General features: G+C 45.6%; 1 protein-coding gene across 2 annotated transcripts in view; it reads left to right on the top strand.

Moving 5' to 3' along the window:
- Nucleotides 1-26,612, top strand: part of LOC142257877 (contactin-associated protein-like 5) — a 512,033-nt gene that overhangs the window by 227,379 nt on the left and 258,042 nt on the right. For both annotated transcript variants that reach the window (XR_012727671.1, XM_075330145.1), the window contains exon 4: nucleotides 14,771-14,918. Coding sequence is in view for 1 of the 2 variants with exons in the window: in XM_075330145.1 (XP_075186260.1) it covers nucleotides 14,771-14,918 (148 nt within the window). In the remaining variant the exon portion in view is untranslated. The remainder of the gene's footprint in view (nucleotides 1-14,770; nucleotides 14,919-26,612) is intronic.

Genomic DNA, 26,612 nt, shown 5'->3' with positions numbered 1-26,612 from the left:
TCTGGTGACGGGCTAGGATCTGTTGCTGCGGACAGGTCCGAGTGCCCATGTATGGACTATTGGACATTGAAGGCTGCCAAGTAGGATTGTGTTGTCTCGGCCACGCTGCTGGATTTAAGGAACTCATCTAAGGACTGTTGTTGCATTTTCCTTGGCGTCGTATTATCAGGTGGCGCCCCCGGACCCTGTTCTTTTGTTGCAGACTCCAAGGAACTATATTGATGTTTGGTGGTATCTTCTCCCGATCCCAATAACGTTTCTTTGGATTATTCAATGGCCTACTGTCTCTGCCTGCTCAGTCACACACCCCATCGCAACACAGTAAGAGGAATTGTAGGAGATGCAGTTTCTGAAATGAATGAAGATATCATATATTCACTATTTAGTAAAGTTTAATTTAGACCCCCTGCATATATTCATGATTCCCGTCCGTATGATGTCCATTTTCATACATACCGGAGACATCGACATAAAATCAATGGGTCTGCGCACACATCTGTGTTTTCTCATGGACATGTGTCCATGTGGCACACACTTGTGTCCATGTGTTCTACACGGAGACAAATCCATTTTTCTCCGGCAGCACAGGTGTCACATGGACTACACACTGATGTGATCCATGTGACATCAGTGAGACATGTACCGGAGAAAACACGTGTCTTTGAAATAAAATGATTTTCTATACTTACTGAGCGCTGTCTTCAGCACTGCTGTCACTTGCTTCTGGGCCCACTCATTATGCTCATAAATATTCACTGCACCACGGACCCAGAAGTAGCAGCACTGGAGACTGCAGCACTGGGTACAGTTGGGTAAAAAGTTCCTGCTCTCCGTGTGCTACCACAGATAGCACACAGAGAACACACGTGTGCCAAAATCACAGCACATGGATGGCCATACACACCTTCAGCAGGGTCCATGCAAAGCGCGTGTGTTTTTCAGGAATGTGTGAAAGAGTCCTTAGACAGCCAAGTGGGTTCTAAATACAGTAGCTTTGAGGTCATTTCTATATCTTGGGACATGGTCTTGGGACATGGACATGGACATGGAATGTAATATGTCCTGTAATATATTTCAAGGCTTTAGTTAACATGTGGATAGTTATAAATAAATCCTATTTAATCACTGTCATCACAAATGTACAATGGAATCGGACTTTCCTGGTTTTTCAACCACCACACATCAGTAAAATCCAACTCTTCAAAATCTCACTTTATCTTATGGCTATCTTGGAAAAATCTAGCTGATTTCTCCTGAGAGGAGTCTAAAGGCCCCTATATACATCAGTGATGTTAATCAACAGTCTAATGGTCCTAGGGTCCTCTCTACTCTCCTGAGCGTGTACTCTTTGGCTGGTGAGGACAATAGAGGAGTCAAGAGAAATAGCTTCAGGCTAAACAATTGGCCAGCAGCTACCTATTGTGTTAGGGGTCCCTAAAAATGGATCCAAAGTTATATATGTTTCACTTCTGAGTATGTCCAAAGAAAACAACTTGAGTGTTTGAATAGTCAAGGCTGACCCTGCTGTTTGACTTTAATTCGAGGCATAATAACTGTATTGGCTATCCTTACCAAACACATACTTTCCATCACTTTTTCAATTATCTGTAGAAAAGTTTAATATGACCTTGACTGTATTGAAGTCGAAAAACTCATAGATTATTGAATCTAAATTTTGAAGCTAACAGTAAATATCATTATCGTCTATTTTCTCGGTAATCTGGGCTGTGTATATGTTCCAATTATATAATCAAAAATCTCTCATAACGCTGTCATAATAGTTCTTTAATCAAAAATAGATTCAATATTCTCTGTCTACACAAAGACCCCAAAAAAATATGAATCAAATAGACACCATTTCAATAGTATAATTTTAAAACTTAATATTTTTATTCAAAACATTTTTTTAAAAAAACATGATAAAAAAGGACAATACCACCAGTATGGAAGCAGACAAACAAAGCCAATGTATTGAAAAATTAATTCTCATAATTACATGTGTAATAAACATCAATAAATAACCATAGATCTCAACAGTATTAATGATACATATTAAATACACAGTACAAGAATAAATAGAATATATAAAAGTGCCTGTAACAATCTCAATTAAATAGTGGTAAAAATTGCTTTACTAAAACAATCTATTAAGTGATCTATACTGCTATACAATATCACCTGTATTAAGCTCCAACTTGGCCTAATATAATACATTATTGATGTTAGCAACTTACTTCAAAGTATATACGTTTTCACCACTATAAGATATTGCAGTAATGCTCACTTAATACCGTGCACTTACTTAAACAATAATCTCCTGGCTTGTGTGTCTGCCTCCCGCCTCCGACGCGCGTTTCGTCACCTTCTTCAGGGGTGTGTGCCATTACAGGTGATATTGTATAGCAGTATAGACCACTTAATAGATTGTTTTAGTAAAGCAATTTTTACCACTATTTAATTGAGATTGTTATAGGCACTTTTATATATTCTATTTATTCTTGTACTGTGTATTTAATATGTATCATTAATACTGTTGAGATCTATGGTTATTTATTGATGTTTATTACACATGTATTTATGAGAATTAACTTTTCAATATATTGGCTTTGTTATCATGTTTAAAAAAAAAAAAATTTGAATAAAAATATTAAGTTTTAAAATTATACTATTGAAATTGTGTCTATTTGATTCATATTTTGTTGGGTGTTTGTGTAGACGGAGAATATTGAGTTTATTTTTTATTAGATATGTTCCAATTATAATATTAAACATTTGTGATGGTTTTCCATAAAATTGTGGGCTGCCCGTGATTTTTGTGTAAGGTACAATATCCAGAAAGATGAATATACAAAGTTCTTTGTGTACAGTAGTGTGATATCTATGAAACCATTTAAGAAATGTAGAGTTAGATTGATTAGGTTGGGTGATCATTCTAGAAGTGGGTTTCATTGAACAGCATTTTATCTGGATTATTCTTTAATAAGGACATAACTTTACCGTGCTTGGTAAATTAACCCATTGAAATTAAAGGATTCTGTCTTTATAGATTTAATACTGCGAGTAGTCATCATTATAACATTACAGAAACAAATATGAGCATCAAAGAAACTTTGTGATCCATGGAAGGTGGAAACGTGCATTAAAACACTTATAAAATTAAAACTTGTTGTAAATAAACTTCTCAAGACATGAGTCTTGAGACAAATATGGCAATGAATTGAATAAAATATTGGAAAATCAGTCTGGATTGGCTGGTGGTGGGGGGTATGGGTGCTTTCTTCCATGATACTGTCATGACGCTCTGTGCATGGTAGGCTTACAAATCTATATAGTGCTTGCAATGACAGGCTTTGTGCTAGATACTCCATCTACTGTGTGGATGCTGGCCGGTGGAGCAGGCTGGCAGGAGAATGGTCAGAAAGCCGAGTCAATATCAGTAGGTTACAAAGAAGAACAGAATCATCAAGCAGCAAAATATTCAAAAAAACAGACCGAGGTCAGAGCTAGGAATAAGACAAGCTTGGCAATGGCAGAGAAACAAGACAAAAAATGTCAAGCTATCACTAGGGGGTGCAGAGACTCAGGTAGGAAATGAGCTCCTGATTGCAGTAGACAGAAGGCCACTAGAGGTCACTGCGGCACCCGCACGGGACCCCAAGGGATTGGAGTAGCTCGATCCATTCCCTATGCATCCGTTGTCGAGCCAGTGGTTGTGCAGTTATGGCCTGGCCTGGTTCCATGGTGCGCAATAAAAAGGGGTTAAATTAAAAGGGATAGTCTGACTACGCCAGCTCCGCCGAGCTTTGGTGCCCCAGAGCAGTTCGGCCCGAGCCCCTCGGATTTGGGTCTCTGTATCCCTGGGGGAGGCTCGGTGGAGCAAAAGAAAATAAAGATAAAAGAAAGGGAAAATAAAGATAAAATAAAAGAAAGGGAGTCCAGTCACTGAGTGCAGTTGAACAGGTTTACTTCTTTGGAAGCCCTCACTAGCCTGGAGCTTCTGGAGGGCCTCCTGGTGTCCCGTCCTAACATTGGCGACGTGAGCTATTTAAGGGGTTTTCTCCGGCTCCCTCTTTGTCGCTTAGCCTCAGACCCTTTGTGTTTGGCTGATGCACCATGAAAGTCCACCTGCCTGTAGAACTAACAGGATGCTTAAATTCTGTATTGTCCTGGGAGATCTGCACCCCTTGCGTGCTGAACTTCAGTGAAGTGCTTGGCGTCTTGTCCCTGGGGTTCCTCTTGTCCTAGAAACTCATCCACTCGCTTCCCCTGAGTTCCTCCTTTTAGTGGCCGGTCTCACCACCCAAGCTTTGGTCAGCTGCTGTCAGGTTGTACTGTTCCATAACAGCTCTTTTCTCCTCACACACACCGTGCGGTCTTCTCCACTATATGCTGCTCGTGTCAGACTCTCCTCACAGACTCCTGTCCTAGACTCAACTCACTGTTTCGCTTTCACTCTCCTCTGTTAGTCACTTGCTCCTCCCACCGGTTTAGGACTCTCCCTCCCCCCCAGTTGGCTGCCTGTTATCTACAGTGTCCAGCCCTATCACCTGGTACTGAGGGAGTCTCCCATCCCGTATGTGAGCTGTGCAAATGCCCTAGTGAGCTGGTGTGTGTGTGGACTGGTACAGATACACAGGATTCGGGCTGTTACAGAGTTGTTACCTTTTTGTGACACCTGGTTTACCGCAGGGGCATCACATCACTAACACAAAAGCAGGGATAGTGATCAGTCAGGGTCTATGCTGAGATGTCACACCTGTACAGAGGAGAAAACAAGCCAAAGGAAAAAAACAGAGCCGAGATTGGATAACGGGAGAGCAAGTAAGCACAGGAGAGGGAGGAGAGGACACGGAACAGGACCAGAGTTCAGAGGACTGGGAGGTGCAGCGGACAGGTCGGGAAGAAGGGACGAAGATCAGGACAAGCCAGGGAAATGGAGGTCAGGTCAGGTTGGACAGGAGGGACGGAAGTTAGGTCAGGCAAGAGGGATGGAGGTCAGGATGAACAGTACCATGTAGCAGGACAAGAAACAGAGAACTTTTCACAGAAACAGTGCACGAAGCAGAGCCAGAAATATTACAGGCGGCGTAGCAGCACCAAGATATAGTGGCGTGACCCCCGGAACGAGGCCAGAATGAACATGCCCCTCCCCAGAGACCTAAAACCCAGAGGGAGGATACATGCATCGGCTCAGGGATGGCAGAGCCAGGCATGGCTCATGACAGCAAACTTATTAGTGGCAGCTAAATTTAGGAAGCCAGGGGTTTAATAGTGTAAGATAATAAGAATAATGCCATGCTCTTAAATATAGTGGTGATACTCTCTCTTTAATTGTATATCACTTTAGGGAGGAAGTGCACTGCTTTAAAGTTTATGCTTATTATAGTCCCAGGAGAAGGAAGAAGTAGATCAGAAGACTGATTTTATAATGGAAGAGCCTCTACAGAGGGATCAAATGCTGTGCTGTCTTTTAATAATATCCAGGTGACTGGGTTTAAGATCAGTGTGGCCTTTGGTAAACTGGTGAATAGATCCCTTCAACCTCTTGCAGGCCTGTCACTCTGGGGCACCACAATGCATTGTGTTGGTGACAGGCTCAGCAGTTTTGACTTCTTTGCATATCCCGTATGTATGTGTAGCGCCCCTGAGACTGGTCGCTACAGGGTATATCATTATATCCTTCCCAGGCAGGAAGAGGTCAACCCGGTAAGTTTACACACATCACCATACAGCAGGGATGTCCTCCCCAATGGGGACTGGGTTCAGGTTTGGGTCATTATGGGCGCCACCTTAACATGCTGGGTCCATTGTGGGTAACTGGATGCCAGGCAGCCTAGGGGCTCCCCAGATCCACTTGACCTGGAGAACCAGGGTCAGGGAGAAGCAGTCACTAGGAAAGAGTATAGCTCATCATATAGCTTGTCCAAACACAGCCAGGAAGTGACTCAGCCAGTTCCTAGCAGACCCAGGTCACCATAACAATGATCTGGATCCTTGCAAAGGTGGGGGGGCTGGAGTAGGAGTAAGTTACAAAGCATACAGGAAGTAGAAGTCAGTTCCAGTCAGACAGAGACAGAGCAGACACGCTGTGGAACAGCTCCTTGAGAGGTCACCTGTCAGGCACCCCTTGGAGAGGCAGAACAGAACCGACTACTGCAGGAGTCTCCTGCAGAGGGGAGCCAGCCAGACCGGGGCTAGCAACACCTGGAGGGACGGGACCCGGTACCAGTAATCATGGGCTAAAGGAGTACAGTCGCTGGGAGAGTACAGGCAGTACTCAGAGGAGTGAGCATGGTGGGGTGCAGAACCCTAGGTCAGACAGACGTTTCAGGCTCATCTGATAACTCTGCCCGGTGAGGGTATCTCCACGGTCCCTCACCAACCTAAGAGCCCGGAGCACAGCAGCAAAGGGAGAACCCAGGGACCAGAGACAGAGGTCCAACCCAGACAAGGTTCAAGCTCCCTGCATATGGGCCAAGGCTGAAAGACCAGGAGGGGACCCTAAACATTTCAGGCTACAGAGACCCACCAAGTCCAGAGTAGTGCACGGAAGAGAGAGCCCACTGATTTCCAGACCGGACCAGACCTCTGACCTGCCCAGGATCGACCGGAGTTTCTGACGGTAAGAACCAGCACCTGGGGGCGCGATTCCAGCTTACCAGTGAATTAAAGCACCTGGAACCCACACCCAGTGACTGTGTGAGTAAATGCCACCACCCTGCGCTCCGGCACTCCTGCGGACTGCCGCCCTGTCCTCACCAAGCTCCCGGGGTAATCCCGCTCCACCCGTGGGGAGTGATACCATCCTGGCTCCACCCACCCCAGAGAGTCTACCCCAGAGTCTACCCCAGAGAGAGAGAGACTCTGCTGCGGCGGCTAATCCCTGGCCGAGCACCACGGGTGGCGCAGCGAAGCATCTCCCATTTCCTTCCAACACTGCCCTGGGAGAGGAACAGTTGCAGGTAGGGTCTGAAGTGGAGGAGGCCGAGACCCAGTCGCCATTGCAACCAGCAACATGCTTCCCAGAGACCCATCACCCTCTTTTCATCCCCATTTACACTGGACACCTGTTGTTTTTTTTTTTTATATAGCCGACAGGGCCACAGAGCCGGGTCAAGCTAGTCCAGTCACAGCAACCCCAAGAAACCACTGGCCCGGTGACGAGTACTCTAAGACCCCGTGAGGCGCTACATATTCATACCCTGTATATATTTATGAATTAAGTCAGATGACTGTATTGGCCAGTGGCGTGCCAATAGGTCTCCAATGCTCAGATCAGTGACCAAACTGCTTCTACTGATACATACTGTGTATTCATGAGAAGCCCTGAGCTGATATACAAATTGACATTCTGGGAAGTGAGAGAGACTTTCTAAGATGCTGATGAAGTTTGTATGTTCTCCCCATGGCTGCGTAGATTTCCTCTAGGTTCTTGAGTTTGCTACCACATTCCAAAGACAAACTGATAGAGAAGTTCTACCAAACTTCTATTGTGAGCCCCGATGGGGACAGCAAAGGTAATGTCCGTTAAGCTCTGTGGAATATTCTAATTGTCTCTTCAGGGAGGAAGGAGATGAACTCTAGCGCCACCTATTGGAAGTAGCAAACCTAAAAGTCAAAAGTGGCCCTTTAACAAGCCTTTTCATATGACTTAGTGACTTAGGGGTACTTTGCACGTTGCGACATCGCTACTGCGATCTCGTCGGGGTCAAATAGAAAGTGACGCACATCCGCCGCAACGTGTAAAGCCTAGAAGCACCGATAAACGATCGCAAAAGCGTCGAAAATCGGTGATCTGTGTAGTGTCGGTCATTTCCATAATTTCGCTGCAGTGACAGGTACGATGTTGTTCCTCGTTCCTGCGGCAGCACACATTGCTGTGTATGAAGCCACAGGAGCGAGGAACATCTCCTTACTTGTGTCCTGCCTGCAATGAGGAAGGAAGGAGGGGGCGGGATGTTTACGTCCCGCTCATCTCCGCCCCTCCGCTTCTATTAACCGCCTGCCGTGTGACGTCGCTGTGACACCGCACGACCCGCCCCCTTAGGAAGGAGGCGGGTCGCCGGCCAGAGCGGCGTCGCAGGGCAGGTAAGTGCGTGTGAAGCTGCCGTAGCGATAATGTTTGCTATGGCAGCTATCACAAGATATTGCATCTGCGACGGGGGCGGGGACTATCGCGCTCGGCATCGCTACAATTGGCTAGCGATGTCACAGCGTGCAAAGTACCCCTTAGGATTTATACCAGATCAGAATCTAAATTTGCAGACACGGTGTTTCGAGATGGTTGTCCCTCATCAGTGCAAAGTATGAGATCTGATCTTGCTGTATGAGAAGCTATAGTGGGGTGTAAGGGGAAAACTCTTCTCCTTGCGGAGACTGACAAACCAATCTGGCTTCAGTGAGGAGCCTTATAGCTGCAATGCTCCTCTCTCACTCTGTGGAATGTAATGGCGCTATATAAGATAAGCCTGCTTTACCCTTTACAATTTTGCATATGATATCATATGCGATGTGACCCGCCCCCATCAATTTGTTGAACGTGTTGCACAAAAGATTATTTGCCGTCACACGTACTTACCCTTCCATACGACCTCGCTGTGGGCAGCGAACATCCACTTCCTGGAGTGGGAGGGACGTTTGGCGTCACATCGACGTCACACGGCAGCCGGCCAATAGAAGCGGAGGGGCGGAGATGAGCGGGACGTGAACATCCCGCCCACCTTCTTCCTTCTGCATTGCCGGCGGGAGCCGCAGGATGCAGGTAAGATCTGTTCATCGTTCCCGGGGTGTCACACACTGCGATGTGTCCTGCCTCGGGAACATTGAACAACCGGACGTTCAATTTTTAGCAATTGAACGACGTGTATGCGATGAACGGATTTTCGTTCAATCGCAATCGCACGTAGCTGTCACATGCTACAATATAACTTACGATGCCGGATATGCGTCATTTACGACGTGACCCCGCCGACACAACGTTAGATATATTGTAGTGTGTAAAGCGGGCTTAAGTAAAACAAGTAAACAAAAACTCTAGATATGAAACTTTAATAGCACTTCATGGTTCGGGATGTGCTGCTTCCCAGTCCGCCGGCCAGCTTTGCTTTCCGCTCTAGATGGGCGTTTGTATGGAGCTTGTCTGTTCTTTATATAAGGGTGATATTTTGGCACATCATTTCTTCCCTTTACCGCCAGCTAACCTAAAATCAGTTTGACCTAATATATTTTAGTACAGAGCTTTAGAACATCTTGCACCATGTTATAAAAGATAATCAATAAAAAGTATATATCCTTTATTGTTATGAGAAAAGTTATCAACCAAAAGTTACTGTTCAGGCCGAGTAGAGTGAGATGGAACAACTCGAATAGTTTTGAAATCCCAAATCTGCCTCTGGGGCTTCGTACCTGATAAAAGGATTTTCTAAAGATTAGAGTTAAAATGTCCACCTTAAACAAAAATACCCATAAGAAAGCGCAAATAAAACAAATGTGTAATAGAAACAATTCATAACCCTGCAAATCTTGGTACTTGGGGTTACTAAAGAGAGTGATTATTACCAAACCCAATCCATTTATATTACTATGTGACCTTTTAAAAGATAAGTGTCACAATTCCAGTGTGCAGAACATTCTGTATTGTTCTGCCGTGCTCTCCTGCAGAGCCGATATATGTTGTCTATGGTGCAGAGTGTTTTGCAGGATGAATGCTCTGCGGGTTGTTTCACAAGCACAGGGTTTCACGCTGGTCCTGGGAGATGTTCTCGCAGATGCTTCTTGTTCCCGGTGATTGCTCTGCTTCTTTAGAGGGTGTGTTAGCTCAGGACGCTGCCAGTTGTACCTCCGGATTACAGTTGTGCTGTTGGCTCCAGTGATGCTCAGTGTTCAGATCTTGGTCTCTTGACTCCAGACTGCTGTTTACCTGTCTCTTCCCGTCCTCCCCTGTTTCTGTTGTGATTTCCTGGCTTCTGACCTCGGAGTTCCTCCTGACCATGTCCTCGCCTGCTCCCTGTATCTTGTATGTACTCTCCTGGAACCCTGACCTTCGGCTTGTACCTCAAACTCATCTCTGTCTGCCCCACGTGTACTGTCATGCCCTCTTGGTTTATGATCTTGGCCTGTCTGACTACCTCTCAATTTACTGCATACTAGTAGTGTCTAGCGCCACCGTGTGACAGTCATCACAAAAAGCCAATTGATCCCTTTATGACCACAAAGCAGCAAGAATATATTGAACTTATGGAGCATAACAATAAAAACATAAACAATAAAAAAAGGTTTGTGATCAAGGGAAAAATTTACTTTGATGGAAAGGGTTTAAAGGGATCCGATTAGAAACTCCCCCCCCCCACCTTCCATCACAACAAAAACCATTAATATGCTTGTGCAGCCCTTTAAAATATAAGGCAGTCAGTACCCTTTGTCCCCAGGGTGCTGCTCTAGCCACAATAAATTGAGTGTTGAAGTTCAGTCTTGAAGTGCATTGGATGCAATTACAGCTTCTCCGGTCCATCTTTATTCCTAAACTAGCAGCTGCCTTCCCTGGCTGAATGACAGGTCACTGGCTGTGATCCATAGCAAACAGGATGTCAATCAGCTCAGGGAGGGTGCTGCTACTTTGGTTATTGGGTGAAGACCGAGAAGCTGTAAGTGCATCCAATGCACTTCCAGACTGGACTCAATGTATTGTGGCTGAGCATCACCCTGAGGACAAAGGGTACTGACTGCCTTATATTTGAAAGGGCTGCACAATCATATTAATGGTTTTTGGTGTGAAGGGAGGTGGGGGGGTTCTCAACAGATCCCTTTAAACCCTTTGCATCAAAGTAAATTTTGTATGTTTTTATTGTCATGCTCCAGGAGTGCAATATATTTTTCAATATTTATTTGATATAAATATGTCAGCAGCTGTTGTTTTTTAGCTTTTATTTGTAAGTGTATTTGGGGTGTACATAACGTATTGCCTAACTTCTATAGACCCTTTAGCTAAAAAGGTCTATAAACAAAAGTGTGCTGCACGACTTAGGCGGCTTTCACACTACGTTTTTTTAACATGCGTCCTGAACGTTTTTTTTAACACAAAAACGGATCCAGTGCAAATGCGTTTTCATTTCAATGCATTTGCAATGGACTCGCGTCAACATGCGTTCACATGCGTTTGCGTGCGTTATAGTGAGGATCCAGCGACTTGCAGGTTTTTAACATTTTTCAAAAACGCTACTTGTAGCGTTTTTGAGCTGCATCCAAATACTGCAAATTGCTGGATCCTGACTATACTGCACGCAAACGCATGTGAACGCTGGCATGCTGATAGACAGGATCCTGCTTGCTCTACTGAGCATGCCCAGAAACCAGCCTCGCGTGATCAGTCTCTCTCTCCCCCTCCCTCTCTGTCTCTCTCCCCCTCCCTCTCTCCCCCTCCCTCTCTATCTCTCTCCCCCTCCCTCCCTCTCCCTCTCCCCTCTCTCCCCTGCCTGAGAGCTGCAGACACTCGTAACCAAGGTAAATATCGGGTAACCAAGCAAAGCACTTTTCTTTGTTACCCGATGTTTACGTTGGTTACGTGTGCAGGGAGCAGGCAGCCGGCTCCTAGCAGCTGCGGATGCTCGTAATCAAGGTAAATATCAGGTATCCAAGCAAGTTACCCGATGTTTACCTTGGTTACGAGCCTCCACAGCTGTCAGATGCCGGCTCCCAGTCTGGCACGTTCAGTTCCACTGACTCCCGATCACATGACTCCAATGCCCACCCATAAACTTAAAGGGACAGGATCCTGCAAAACAACACATGCATTTGCATCCGCAGGATCCGCTTTTACAGCAAAAAAACGTTCATGACGCATGTTAAAAAAACGTAGTGTGAAAGCTGCCTTAAGAGTTAACTTTATATTTTGGAACAGTGATGAGCCTATGGCGATGTCAAAGTATTATTTATTTTTTAAAGGATACGGTTATCAAAACAAAATTGTGCGACCATGTTCCGAGAATTCAAATTCTCTTCCATCTTTCTATCACTTTGCCATGATATTTGTGTAACAAGCTGCAGTTTTCATTGATCATCACTTTTGTTACATTCTTTGGTAGGTAAAATCATCAAAAGCAAAAATCATCACTTCTAGGTGTTGCTTATTTATTTATTTTTTAAAAAAACTGTTCATTATTAGGTAAGATTAGAATCTTATCTTTTTATCAGCAGGTCTGTAAGATTTTCCAAATGTTTCACGTTTTTTATATTATAAAACAATTACTGCACAGAAAATCCTTTTTCATATCTTGATGCTCATATTTTTATTGTTCTGTATATAGAGCTGTGTAGAAGCTTATTTTTTCTTAGTAAAGTACGTTGTAGTTTTCACTTCTGGCTTTATTAAGTACAGCTTTTTGCTATGACTAATGACACAGGGGATGCTGATAGGGTGAGGCGGTTGGATCTTTAATAGGAAACCGACCAAGTGTATTACAGCAGAACATGACTAAGATCCTAGCGTCGAAACCCGTAGTTCTCACTGAGATCTATATCATGATCTGTTATGCTGGATTTTAAGATTTTCTAATAAAGTGGAGTATTTTTATTGGACAGTAAACTTCAAAAAGTTAGAGTAGAATCTGGGGCACTGCTTCGCACACGTGTTCTCCTACTATAAACTCAGTGTCCGTAGCAAGCAGACAAAAATCAGTGTCCGTAGCAGACTGGCCAACATCTGTGCTGCTCTGGGGTGCTCATTTTAGAAAAGAATATATTCACATGAACTTTTGAAGGAAAAATGGCACTCACTAGTTCTTGCTGTGCAGAAGATTCTTTATTCAAATGTGGTGGTCACACACGTGGGGCTGGTGAGCAGGGAGAGGACCACCCGACACGTCAGACGACGGCCGTTTCGCACTTAAATGGCCGTCGTCTGACGTGTCGGGTGGTCCTCTCCCTCCCCGCCAGTCCCACGTATGTATCCACCACATTTGAATAAAGGATCTTCTGCACAGCAAGAACTGGTGAGTGCCATTTTTTTTTTTTCAAAAGTTCATGTGTTTTTATTGGACAGCGCTGGAATTTTTTCTTTCTAACTTTCTACTTGATGGCCAGACCATTCCGTGCGCAGGACATTTATATCTAACAGCAATCGGCTGATCGCTGAGCTGGACTTCTTTCCTTTTTTTCCAGTGTTATAATAGTTATTTTCTAGTACATATGGAGTCAGTATTATACTATTTATATATTTGTGCCATACATAGGGAGCAGTATTGTTTATAGTTATATTTTTGAACATATAATTGTAGGTATAATCTAGTTTATTGGGGCAGTATAATCTAATATATAAAGCTGAATGTATGTATGTGTGTATGTCCGGGATTGGCATCTGCACCGTCGCAGCTACAGACAAAAAATTTTGCACACTCACACTTCTGGACCCCGAGAGCGTCATAGGCTATGTTTTGAGGGGAAATTTTAACCCCGCTCTTTACAGTTATTCACCAAAAACCTGCCTCCATTAAAGCGAATGGAACTGGGAGCCACAGTGCAGCCAGAACTTCAGAAGAATGCGCAGCCACACCCTTATATGGAATGTTGGCGTGTCACAATGCAGCCAGGGAAAGAGACAGACACAGACAGGGAAAGAGGCAGACACATACAGGGTAAGAGACAGACACAAAGAGACAGACACAGACAAAGAGACAGACTGACAGGGAAAGAGACAGACACAGACAGGGAAAGAGGCAGACACAGACAGGGTAAGAAACAGACATAGACAGGGTAAGAGACAGGCACAAAAAGACAGACACAAAGAGACAGACTGACAGGGAAAGAGACAGACAGGGAAAGAGAGAGACAGGTAAAGAGACAGACACAGACAAAGAGACAGACAGGGAAAGAGAGCGAAAGAGACAGACAGAGAAAGAGAGAGAAAGAGACAGACAGGGAAAGAGACAGACAGGGGAAGTGACAGAGATAGATAGACAGACAAGGAAAGAGATCGATAGACAGACGGAGAAAGAGACAGAGACAGTCAGAGATAAACAAAGAGATAGAGAGAGAGACAGAGAGTTATATACAGAGGGGAAGACAGAGAATTGGAGAGAAACAGAGACAGTTACTATCCCGGGCGTTAATACATTCTATTTATACATTCTATCCCGGGAATGTTAATACATTCTATTTTGTTAACAGCAGTTATTAACCCCGGCGAAGCCGGATAGTACAGCTAGTGTATGTATATATCTATATATATATATATATATATATATATATAGATATATATATATGCTTGTATAGTATTATACTAATTCTATTCTTGGTCAGAGACGCTTGTCTTATTACGGTAGTTATATCCTTGCCGTGGGATTAATGGAATCTGAATCCTCGCCTTCTTGTGCAGCATGATGGGAGTGACATTTAGAATTCAAAGGGGTATTTGTCCAATCAATCCCGTCCACTTTCCTCACCGCTTACCCCAGGAAGGTGTGTGTTGCTGCAGTGACTGTCCGGTGTGGCAGAGGTCTCTCTATAAATAATGCACTTTCTTGCCTGAATGGATTTTAAAACACATCAGGACGTTAGTAAAGGTCATTGTAAATGAGGAGACAGATATAGTGGAATATTGTTGGGGTTTTATTCATTTTTTTCACTAATCATTTTCATGTCTGTTTTTCAGTAAGACCAGTGACATCTTTATCAGTAGAATCTCAACCTGGTCTTTACTTTGCTTTATTGCTGTAAATATTTATGATACAATCCTGTATACTAAGTTGTTTTCTTTCTTGTTACATTGTATTAACAGGAGTTTCCAGGAAACACAGACGCTGATGGTGTGGTCAATCACAAGTTCCAACATTCCATTAAAGCCAGATTTCTTCGATTTATTCCTCTGGAGTGGAATCCGAGTGGGAGAATTGGACTGAGGATCGAGGTGTACGGCTGCTCATACAGTAAGTTTTCTCATTTTTTTAAACACATTTTTCAGTTAATTTACATCATAAAGTCACAAATGCTAAACCATTTTAAGCATTTATTTACCCTAAAATTGTTACGTCACCACCAGTCCGCTCTAGCGACTTCTGCTCCGATCACCAGGTGACACCGTGTTCCTGCCGTGGATGGTGCTGGTGATGGGAGAGGAGTCGATGCCAGCGGCACCGGTGGGCGCAGGCTCCGATCATCCACTGGGCTGGGTTATCTTGGGATCTGCAGTACCGCTGGCTGACTGTGGGTGGCGTGTGTCTTCCAGCTGAAGTTGCCAGGGTTCAGCTACAGCCAATGGGAAGACACCACACCCTTCTTATTTCCCCTCCTGTCTGCTGACCTCTGGCAGATATAGTTCTGATTTCCTGGCTCCTGGTCCGCCCTATTCTGTTATGTGATTCCTGTGTGCTGACTTTTGCGTGTTTTCTGACTACCCTTCTGCCTACTGTTTCTGTACCTCGCTGCCCGATCCAGATTTGACCTCTGCTCCGTTTTCTGATTACGTCCTTGCCTGCCGATTCTGTCCCTGTTCTGCTATTCCTGGTTTGACCCTGTCTGACGACTACTCTCATCGGACTGCAGCCTTCCACAGGTAGTGATCTCCAGGGCCCTGTGTAATTCCAAATCCCTGTATAGGGGTTAAAGGGTTTCAGGGTTCTGGGGGTCCTGCTTGGTGAGTGGCTTCCCTCTAATCTGTCCATTACATCCCATCTGAGTCTGTTGATCCAGGCAGGCGTTACAAAAATCTTGTTTGCTTTAGCAGCTGCTGCTTGACATTGAGTGCTGCTGCTCAGCTTATTTGTAATGAGAATACCCAAGTCCTTCTCCTGTTCTGTAGTCCCGAGTTAACTTCCATTTAAAGTATACGCAGTTATAGGATTACTCCGTCCTAGGTGCATTACTTTACATTTATCAACATTAAATCTCATTTGGCTGTGTCTGTGGAGCACCCCATGGGGTCTTGGGGAATACTCGTCACCGGGCCAGTGAGGGTCAGGGGATATCACAGGTGGCCCTGCCCGATTTCGTGACCCTGAGGTGTCCACAAAAGGGGAAGTGGAGAAGGATGGTGGGATAGTGGGATGATGAGGATGAAGGGTTTAAGGATGTTGGGAGTAGTTGTCTCGTGACGCCACCTGCAGGTGCTGTCCTATGGGGTGGATAGTGTTGCAGCTGGGATGGTTCAGCTCCCCATAGGTAAAGCCAGGTCCCAAGGAGGATGATGGGGACAATAGTGGTCGTTGGCACCAGAGCACGGGGCGCTGTGGCCAGCAATCAAGGGCTGACTCAGTAGTTGCGGTTCAAGGTTTTTACTCTGTCCAGTTGTCACCCTTAGTGTGCCAGTCTCTGTCGTGATGGGCCCCAGCCGATCCCAGATAATTCGGAGATTACCGCCGGTGTTACGATTGTATGTCCTTTCTGGTCAGGGTCCTTCCAATCCCGTGGATGGAATGTGGAATGGGCTGCGGGTGTGTCCTGCACTCGCCACAGACCCTGGAATCCCTGGTAGCTTTAGAGTGCCCAGGCTGAGCTGCCTGCTCCAAGCCAGAAGTATAAGGTGCATCACTGGACTTCTATAGAGCGTCCGCTTAGTGACGCCACTGTGCTGCCGCACGAACCGCCCCCTTAGAAAGGAGGCGGTTCGCCGGCCACAGCGACGTCACTAGGCAGGTAAGTCCATGTGATGGCTCCGAACGATATTGTGCGCCACGGGCAGTGATTTTCCAGTGACGCAAAAAGGACGGGGGCGGGTACGCACACTAGCAATATCGCTGCATGTGTGACGGGGCCTTTACACGAAACTCAAAATATGAAATGTAAACTGCATTGATGCTATAAAAAAATATACTTAGAAAAATGAATATTCTTTGGGCAAAAATTGGCCAATTCTAGTATGACCATCAACCGCGTTAATGCACTTTTAGCTCAAAAATAGGCCAATTCTTGTGTGCGTACAGAGTGTTGCACCTGCTATATTTTATTTGGAGATGCAGTTTTTTTTCTTGCAGCATATATTGGAGGTGTAGACAGCCTATCCTGACTGTGCTCTTTACCTATTGTGATACTAGTCACTTTTTACGGTCAGTATAGACGGAAGGGTAGTCAGACAAGCCAGAGTCAGGTAACAGAACAAGTTAGGACACAGGGAGTAAGCAGAGGCATAGTCAAGTCACAGGCCAAGGGTCGGAATTCCAGGATAGTATGTATAGATTCAGGGAACAGACAGAGACATGGTCAGGAGGTGGTCCAAGGTCCAAAGACAGGTGCTCACGACAAAAACAAGGAGCGGGCAGAGAGGAAAGTCAAATAACGATCCGGCTTCAAGAAACTGAGATTAGAACATAAGCACAAAACACAAGCCAAGAGCACAACTGCAGAACCAGAGAGTACAACTGGCAAGGTTCTGGGAGTGCATACTCAGTAATGAAAAAGAGCAATTACCAGGAAGGTGGAACACCTGAGTAATCAGCACCTCCCAAAACCTGCATGGAATCATGTGCTGTCAAACAACCTGTCAGCTAGTGCTCAGAGAAACACAGCAGAGCATCTCCAAATGCAAGATGCTCTGCACAGAGGAAACATGTTACTGCTGGCTCTGCAGTTCAGGAAAGCGTGGCAGAGCATCACCTGTCTGCAAGATGCTCTGCACAGAGGAATAATGTCACTGCCGGCTCTGTAGTGCAGCAGAGCATCACCTGTGTGCATGATGCTCCGCACAGAGGAATCGTGACACCCATCAGCCACAGGGTGGTTTTAATTAATGCCAGATCCTAAAAGCCCATATATTTGTAGACTTTTAGTCCAGGAAAAGCATGACACTAGCATAGGGTCCCATCAAAGAAAGGTCACCTTGTCGCGGTTGATGGGCACACTAGACGTGGCCAATTTTTGAGAAAAAAACTTCATTATTCTAAGTATAGTTTATATATCATTAATGCAGTTTACATTTCATATATTCTATGTTTGCATACTGTATGTCTTGGCGATTACAGAGTGCTGCTGTTTCCTATTGTTTGTGTTTAGTGTTTGTTTAATACCTGGCTGCTTACAATCCAATCCAGCTTCAGATGTGAACCAACTGATCTGTAATAGATTCTTCAGTGTCATTGTGCTCGGCGGCACAGGACCTGTTTACACAGAACAATGCGCTGCCGAGATGGATAATTATTTTGCCAAATGCTCATTCTTGGTTGATCGACAGTTAAAATTGCACGATTGTAAACATCCCTCAGAATCATGTAATTGGACCCTTATCAGGATGGCATCTACATATATGACAAAGGTTACATTGTCACATACAGACTTTTCATAAGTTAAACAATTAAATATGGAGGGCCTGTTATCTGGGATCCCCATTTATTTTTTGACTAGCAGGTCAGTTCTTGGCTTATAGGCTACTTCACAAATCTCCTTCCACTAACAAGAAAACTGGAGCTAAATTGGTCTTGAAAGGGTGGAAATCCCATCTGCTGCCCCCTCCCCCAATGATTTGAATCTTAGTTTTGATATGTTATACAGTGTGTCCACTCATATCCTGTCCACCGCCATTAACTTGAGAACGGCGCCAGCTATAGGCAGAGAAGTGGTGTCTAGGTATAGTAAAGTAGCCATGCGCTACGCAATAAAACCACCTATAGCACCACCTGGTGGAAAACAATGGAGTTAGCATTTTTATCTTGAAAACGGAACGAGAAAGAGAAAAAAGGGAATTAAAAAATTGTAGGGCATCATCAATTCAATACGAATCGACACCTTGCATACAGAAATGCTAGGATTAGAACGTGTAACACTCACAAGGCTGCGGACGTGAAGCGATACCTCATGGAGACCTTCCTACAAGTCATTGGGTATGGTGGCTGTGTGGAGTGGCCTCCGCTCACTTGACCTGACCCCATTGGACTTCTTTCTGTGAGGTCACATCAAACAGCAGGTGTATGCGACCCCTCAACCAACATTGCAGGACCTTCAACGACATATCACAGATGCTTGTGCAAACGTGTCACCTACCATATTGCACAACGTGCAGCAAGATACAGTATGCTGTGCAGAGGCCAGATGTGCATTGCAGCAAGATACAGTATGCTGTGCAGAGGCCAGATGTGCATTGCAGCAAGATACAGTATGCTGTGCAGAGGCCAGATGTGCATTGCAGCTGACGGGGGCCACTTTGAGCATAAAAGTTAAATGAGCAACAAATGCGTGACCAGCATTCAATGTTTTGGGGGGGTCATGGGTTTCATATCATAGCATTTATGTATGCAAGGTGGCAATTCGCATTGAATTGATGATGCCCTACAATTCACTTTTTTTCTCTATCTCGTTCCGCTTTCGAGATAAAAATGCTACCACCGTTGTTTTCCACCAGGTGGCGCTATAGGTGGTTTCATTGCGTAGCGCATGACTACTTTACTATACCTAGACACCACTTCTATGCCTATAGCTGCCGCCGTTCTCAAGTTAATGGCGGTGGACAGGATATGGATGGATACATTGTATATTGCTTTTCTGGGGATCACATGACTACAGCTAGAGTATATCACAGCGAACATCATTCATTCTCATCAAGAATTAACATGTACATAGCGTATATTTTGTATCTAGCCGATGTAATAAGGTTGCAGTCGCTGGCATCGTAAATGACACTGATTAGAATGAATTACCTGGTGTTCTGTCTTTCTATAACATCCATACATGTAATCAGCGATTATTCGGGCATAAATATTTATACCTATCTATCAAATTGACTCATGTTCATTATGTAAATATTGTCTAGTCTTGTTACGACAAGCAGATTCACAAGCACCGGCCTCACTAATGGTTGTCTTGATAGTAGATAATGGTGTAGAAATAAAATGCTTTACTCTCTTTTCTTTCATTTATCTGAGTCATTCTGTCAAGGGAGAAATTTACAACCTATAGCCCAGGCTACCTTCACAATTCTTAGTAATAAGATCAAAAGGATGTGAAGACCGTAAAAGTATTACTACTTGCCCAAAAAGGATTTCTACTTGACAGTATTGTTATGTGGCCTTAAAGGAGGATTTCCCACAAACAAAGTACATTATAGAATAGTAATAAGTTCTACAATTGAATATGTTAAAAAAAAAATGTTCCTGTGCTGAGATTATCTTATATATGTGTCCCTGCTGTGTACTGTGTAATGGCCGTGTCTGACTCTACAGGGACATGGTCTGATTATACCACATTGGCCAAGGGAGGGAGCAAACCAGAGACAGATAGGACAGCATGATTTTTTTCAGCGACATGAAGCCTGTTTAAAAACAGGCAGGCAAATGTTTTACCTCACAGAAAGAATTAGGTATGATCCCATGCTGTATTGTTTGGAAACCTTTTTGCTTTCTCCTCTGCCCAAAAGATGTGGTATGATCCGAGCATGTCCCTGTACGGTCTGACACGACTATTACACAGTGTAATTGGGGAATATTGGGGGTTGTGTATCATGTTGTGTAGGTTCGTATTTTAAGCGTGGTTCACTGTCCATTCTCTGTATTGCTTGTGTGTACATTTTATTGTTTGTAGGTAATCACCCCCTGTAGTGTTTCTGTTCCTAAGTCTGCGGGACTTTACTGGACTATATTCGTGTTTCTGGACTATTTTTACCCTTTGTATTGTGAATTATGTTATGGACCGTTTGATTTGCTTGGAATAAATGTTGTTTGGATTGCTCATCCATCTCTCGCTCTGTTGATTGTGTGATATGGGAGAAGGACCCCGTCACAACTGGTGGCAGCAGTGGGATCAACAGAGCAAAGCCCAATGGAGATCAACCCACAGATTGAGTAGAGAAACTGGACCGCTTCCAGTCTAAAGGAGAGAGCCAGAGATCTGGGCCTGAGCTGCCAGGGACTGAGTAAAGAAGCCGTAATTGATCTACTGGTGGATGTGAGCCGGTCCACCTCCTCCCAGATGTCCAATGGACAAATGCTGGAGATAGGGATCCCTGCCCCAAAAAGCCAGTGGTTGGTGTGGTTCGAAGAAGAGATGGCAGTTCTGGGCTCAGGTGTATCTCAGGAGTATAAGGAGGAGGCTGCTCACCGAGCACAGAGGAGACAAGATGCAACAGAGTCCGACAGAGGGAGTAATGTGAGTTGGAGTGTAAACTCAGGGATCTGCGAGCCTTTATGGATCACCCGGGTGGACTTCAAGCCATTTGATGAGGCTTCTGGATATGTGGAAGGGTTCTTCAAGGACTTTGAGCAGCAGTTTGCCGTGATGGAGGTTCCCCACTCTGGCTGGATACATTTGTTAGTGGGACTCCTGAACGGGAGCCTGGCAGAGGCTTATCGCACCATTGCCTCACAGCAGAACTGGGATTATAGTTACATAGTTACTTAGGTTGAAAAAAGACCTAGGTCCATCTAGTTCATCCTTCCTCCACCAGTTCTACATTTGGCCACTAAGTCACTTATAACCAACAATGTTATGTGTACTGAGGAAATCATCCAGCCCTGATATAAAAGCTGCTATAGTGTCTGCCATTACTACCTCTTGTGGTCGGCATTCCACAGTCTGACTGCTCTAACTGTAAAGAAGCCTTTCCTATTTAGCTGCCGGAATCGCTTTTCTTCCACTCGCAGTTATATTTTTATATTTATATTTTTGTCATCTTTTTCTTCTGGACTACATTCTATATGTCTGCAGGTTAATTCATTGTAGATGGGAAACAATGTATCAACATTTGATTCCGGCGTCTTCCGAGCCTGACACATTGTATTGTGTTGTACTGTAAGTGAACAGTGAATGGTAGCTTTGCAATTACATGTTATTTCGCTGTCTCCGCTGTCCGTCATCGGCAGAGAAAAGTCTTCTACACAACTTTCAATAGTTTGAACCTTAGTGATCTTACAGCTTGAAATTATGCTGAACACTCCCTTTTACTCGCTGTGACCTTCCACTAAAAATCAGATTTTTGTATTTGAAGTTTACATAAAATTGTAGCAGTCATTTACCTCTAACGGCGACATTTGTTTTACATTATTAACTTTACTGATATTTCCTTTCACTTGGAGAATGTAATATCTGCCACGGCGTTTTTATGGTAGAGCTGAGCCCCAAAGTGTAAATGACTTATGAAAGTGTTTCTTAAAAGCTCATCCAACGTTTCATCATGGAGAATACTGTAGATTCTCGGAATGTTCCGTTTACCAGACTTGTATGTATCATGGTTAATGCAATAGAAATGTACAGAACTGTAAAAATTAGGAATACACTAGAGATCAGAAAATAGATTAGAGAGGATTATAATACTACACATTTGTCAAAATGAAATGTGGATTTTTTTTTTTGTAATTCACTTCCGCACGGTTCACCAAAATGGCAGCCACCTGCGGCCATTTTTCTGAGCCATAAAGGGCCATCAAAAGGTTTTAAGAAGTCAAAAAAATCCCTAGAGATGTAGCGCCCCTGAAGCCATCAGGAGCTACAGGGAAATGCATCCTGTCTAAGATGCAGGGCCTACCTCCAGGGACCCAGAAGACCAGTGCCGGTAACACCAAAACACATTATAATCCCTGTTTTTCCCTTCCCCAAGGACTGGTGACAGACTAGGTGTTATGGGGGTACCGGCAGATTAGGACCAGGGGTATATATCCCAATCGCCAGTCGGGGCCCACCGTGCTCCAGATGGCAATGGAGCTGCTGGCACCCTGTGGGTTAGGCAGAGACTATAGAGCTGGATGGCTCTGAGATAACTCAAGGAACCGGTCACGTGTGTAGGGACACGTCAGACCGGACGACAACCCAGTTAGCGTTTCGGTGGAGCGGACGCTACTCCGACCACGTGTGTAACAACACGTCAGGCCGGATGGTAACCAGTTAGCGTTGACCGAGAAGACCGCTGCGACAGCGCCCTGTCGGCCACGTGTGTAAGACACGTCAGGCCGAGCGGTCCTCCGATTAGCGTTTCTGGCCACCACTCGACTGGCCATGTGTGTAAAGGACACGTCAGACCAGGTAGTCACACCAGTAGCATTTGACTGGAAAGCCGAGGAGGATAATAGGGTTCACACACCCAATCCAGGAACACCCTGTTAACTTCACAGGGGTTCTGGGGTGCGCTGTCTGTGCGCGTAGAGGGCACAACCGGACAGGTGGCGCAGCAGGTACACTGTCCGTGTGCGTAGAGGGCACTCTCAGACAGGTGACGCAACAGGTATGCTGTCCGTGTGCATAGGAGGCACAACTGAACAGGTGACGCAGCAGCCGCAGCCCAGTTAACGCCACTGGACTGCTCTAGCACAACAGGAACGGTAGCAAGGAAGCACGGCGCCTGACCCTCATGTGCTGAGCCACGAATCTTGGCGTGACAGGCACAATTCGCCTAGCCCTACCTACCGCTTCCAACAAGGCTTATGCCACCAAGAACTCTAAATGAAGACTGCGCACCTCCATGTTGTCTCGAGCCCCTTTTATAACCTGGGTCCGCCCCAAACCCAGGGTGGAACCACCAAGGTCCAATAGCAGAGTGCCATGTCATCAGTGTCGTCACATGCGACCTATCCGGAACCGCCACGTCATTGATGACCTCATGGCAGCCACTCCCCAAACACTTCACCAGTCATCGTCTGACGACCAATGGTGAGGTGCCAGATCATAGGGGCGGGCCTCTGCGAGCCAGTCCGGAGTTGCCACGTCATCAGGACATCTGACACCCTCTGCCCTATAAGGGCCTGCCACCTCACGGACATGCTCAGTGAGGTCCTTACCGGACCTAGCCTCTGATGCACTAAGTGCCTGAGCATGCTCAGTAGCCTGAGCAACAGGCTCAGAAAGCAGACTATCAGTTTGAGCATGCTCAGTAGGCACATCCCAGAACTTAGACACAGCACGAAGTCCAAGTCCTGTGCAAAGAGGCTGTTAGGGTTAATTGTGGGAGCATGCTCAGTAGCCTGAACTGAGGACTTAGTCTCAGACATAACACAATCAGGCTGAGCATGCTCACTAGGCAAAACACCGGGCTTAGACTCTGGCTGGGGTAAATCGGCGCACGAATGCGCACTAGCCGCCTCTCCACACTTAGACGTGGTGGAAGGAGCAGCCAACTGGACGACCCGAGGCACGGCCAAGAACGGCAGCCGGGGTGCAACAGGAACCGCAGCAGGCTGCTTGCGGCTATGGCGGCGCCGGTTCGCAACACTAGGGTTGGACCCAATGGATGACCACTTAGGGGTGGAACCGATCCAGTCCGCTAGACGACAACCAGGGAGGAGTGGTCAGACAGTCAGTAAGTGGAGGTGAGAGGAGACGGACGTAACCGCACTGATGGGAGTGTGTAACGGTGACCTGAGGGCCCAGGCGTGTGGTTGCCGGTGGGTGAAGTACGGTGAAGTACTCCTGGAACCATAGCACCAACGGGGTAAAGAGCCCAAGGTTAGGGAAATGCTCCAGGCAGACCTGATAAAATCTGCACAGTGAGGGGACCATCCAGGACCTCACTGACCGTAAAGTTTGGGGGCACCAGCAGCGACGGGAGAACCAGGGACCGGAACGGAACACCGACCCTACATGGTTCACACTGCCGCCGTACGGACTAAAGACTGGGAGACTACAAGGAGGTGACCCGCAGACGCTCCAAGCCACGGGGACCCACTAACCAGAGACAGGTGCAGGGGAAAGAAGCCACCACGTCACCACACCGGCACTGGAACTAAGGGGACCTGCGGTGAGGACCAGTCTTCTTTGAGTTGCCAACCATAACAACGCTGTGAGTAAAGAAACCAGTTACACTGCAATCCCTTGAGTGGCCTACCTTCTTTCCGCGCCTAAGTCCATCACCTACCTACTTGCGGAGGGCCCAACATCCAGGCTGCCATTAATATCAGCCCCAGAGAAACTGTGCCGCAGCGGCTCTATTCATAAAGCAGCAACCCGCAAGTGGCGTCATGACAAAACCTTTATTATCATTCCCATGTACATAACCCCTTTCAAGCGACCTCCAGGGTCACAGAACCGGGCAACGGCCACCCAGTGAACTGTCCCAGTAAATCTACTGCCTGGGACCGAGTACCCCAAAACCCTGGGGCGAGTCATAGGCACCTTACCACTCACCTCTCCGTTGCATCTGTTCCTCACAGTCACCCCTCCAGTCCTCGCCACATCTTCTGGACCTTGCTGCTTATGCTTAAATTTCCAAAGTCCAGGATGGTTCGACACATGTAAGAGCAAGGTTTTGGCACACATCATGATGCCATGATGTCACGACTAGAGAAGGGAGGACTCGTAGATAACAGGGAACGGTGGGTCCCTGTTATCTTTTTTTAAAAAACCCAGTTCCATCCCCATATAAGTCTTTGGGGATCAGAAACTAGAGATTAAAAATGTCAGTAGAAGGGATAAGGAGATAGGAGTGCGCAGTGTACTTACCAATGATCTGTTATGGTGGCAAGCTGCTTCCAGGTCACGCATTTACTTCCAGAGCAGCTAATTAACCTTCATTGTATATGCACTGCTTTCCCCACTCACTGGTGCCTGCAATTGGTTGCAGTCAGCCTCGCCCCCACACTGAGTGGCAACTGACTGCTTCCATTCACAGGCACTATGCTCATCTATATCATAGGCCGGGGTGACACTGGTGTATGGCATCTGATGCGATACGCTAATGACTCTCGGCTCAGGATCTGCTGCGAGCGTGGTCATATGACTGTGACCCGTTCCTGCGATCGGATCACAGCTGTAGAGGAGAGGGAAGGGTTAACCCCACCATCTCCTCTATTGTCAGCCTATGCATATATTACACTGCACTTGAATGTCATCAGTGCAGTCCCATGTTTCTGTCACACCCATAGACTTGTATGGGTGCAAGTGATAGGAGACTTGCAGACAGTAGTAGCATGCTGCATTGTTTTTCCTCAGTTCAATTAGGGCTGAGGAAAAACTTGCCAATGTGAGCTGCAGCATTGTCTTACATGGGGCCGAGTGCAATGCCAGATTTCCTCACTGCACTCATGTGAGTCGTACGTCAGTGTGATTCTGCCCCTACAGTAAAAATAAATGAATAAATAAATTAAAAAAAATTGCATCCCCCATATTATAATTCCACCACAGATCAAGTCCATAGCCACAGGCTGCAGCTCCCAGCGTGCGCTTATTTTGGCTGTTTATCAAAATAAGAAGAACTGTATGCGCCTTTTTTATTTTTTAAAAATTTTTAAATAAATAATTAAAAAAAACAGCATGCCGTCCCCCCAATTTTGATACCCAGCCAAGATAAAACCAGATAGCTGGGGGCTGGAAATCTCAGACTGGGGAGGGCCATGACCACCCCCAAGCCTAAAAATAGCAACCTGCAGCCGCCCAGGATTTTTGCATCCATTAGATGTGACAAATCTGATGTTTCACCCGGCTCTTCCTGGTGAGATGGCAATCGGAGTAATAAGGGGTTAATAACAGACCACAGCAGCTACTAAGCCCTAGATTATTGATGGCAGGTCTAGGAGATCCCCCATCACTAATCTGTAAGTGAAAGTAACCAAAGACACTGAAAAATCCTTTATTTGGAATAAAATACAAAACCCCTCTCTTTCACTACTTTATTAACCCCCTAAACACCCCTGCAGGTCCGACGTACTCCACACGAGGTTCCACAGCGATTCCAGCTCTGCTACATCTCAGTCACAGCAATTGGCCATAGAGCATGACTG

The sequence above is a fragment of the Anomaloglossus baeobatrachus genome, chromosome 12 (genome assembly GCF_048569485.1).
Source record: "Anomaloglossus baeobatrachus isolate aAnoBae1 chromosome 12, aAnoBae1.hap1, whole genome shotgun sequence".
NCBI classification, from domain to species: Eukaryota; Metazoa; Chordata; class Amphibia; order Anura; family Aromobatidae; genus Anomaloglossus; species Anomaloglossus baeobatrachus.
The sequence above is the reverse complement of the archived record's forward strand: the minus strand, read 5'-3'. Positions and strand labels throughout refer to the sequence as shown.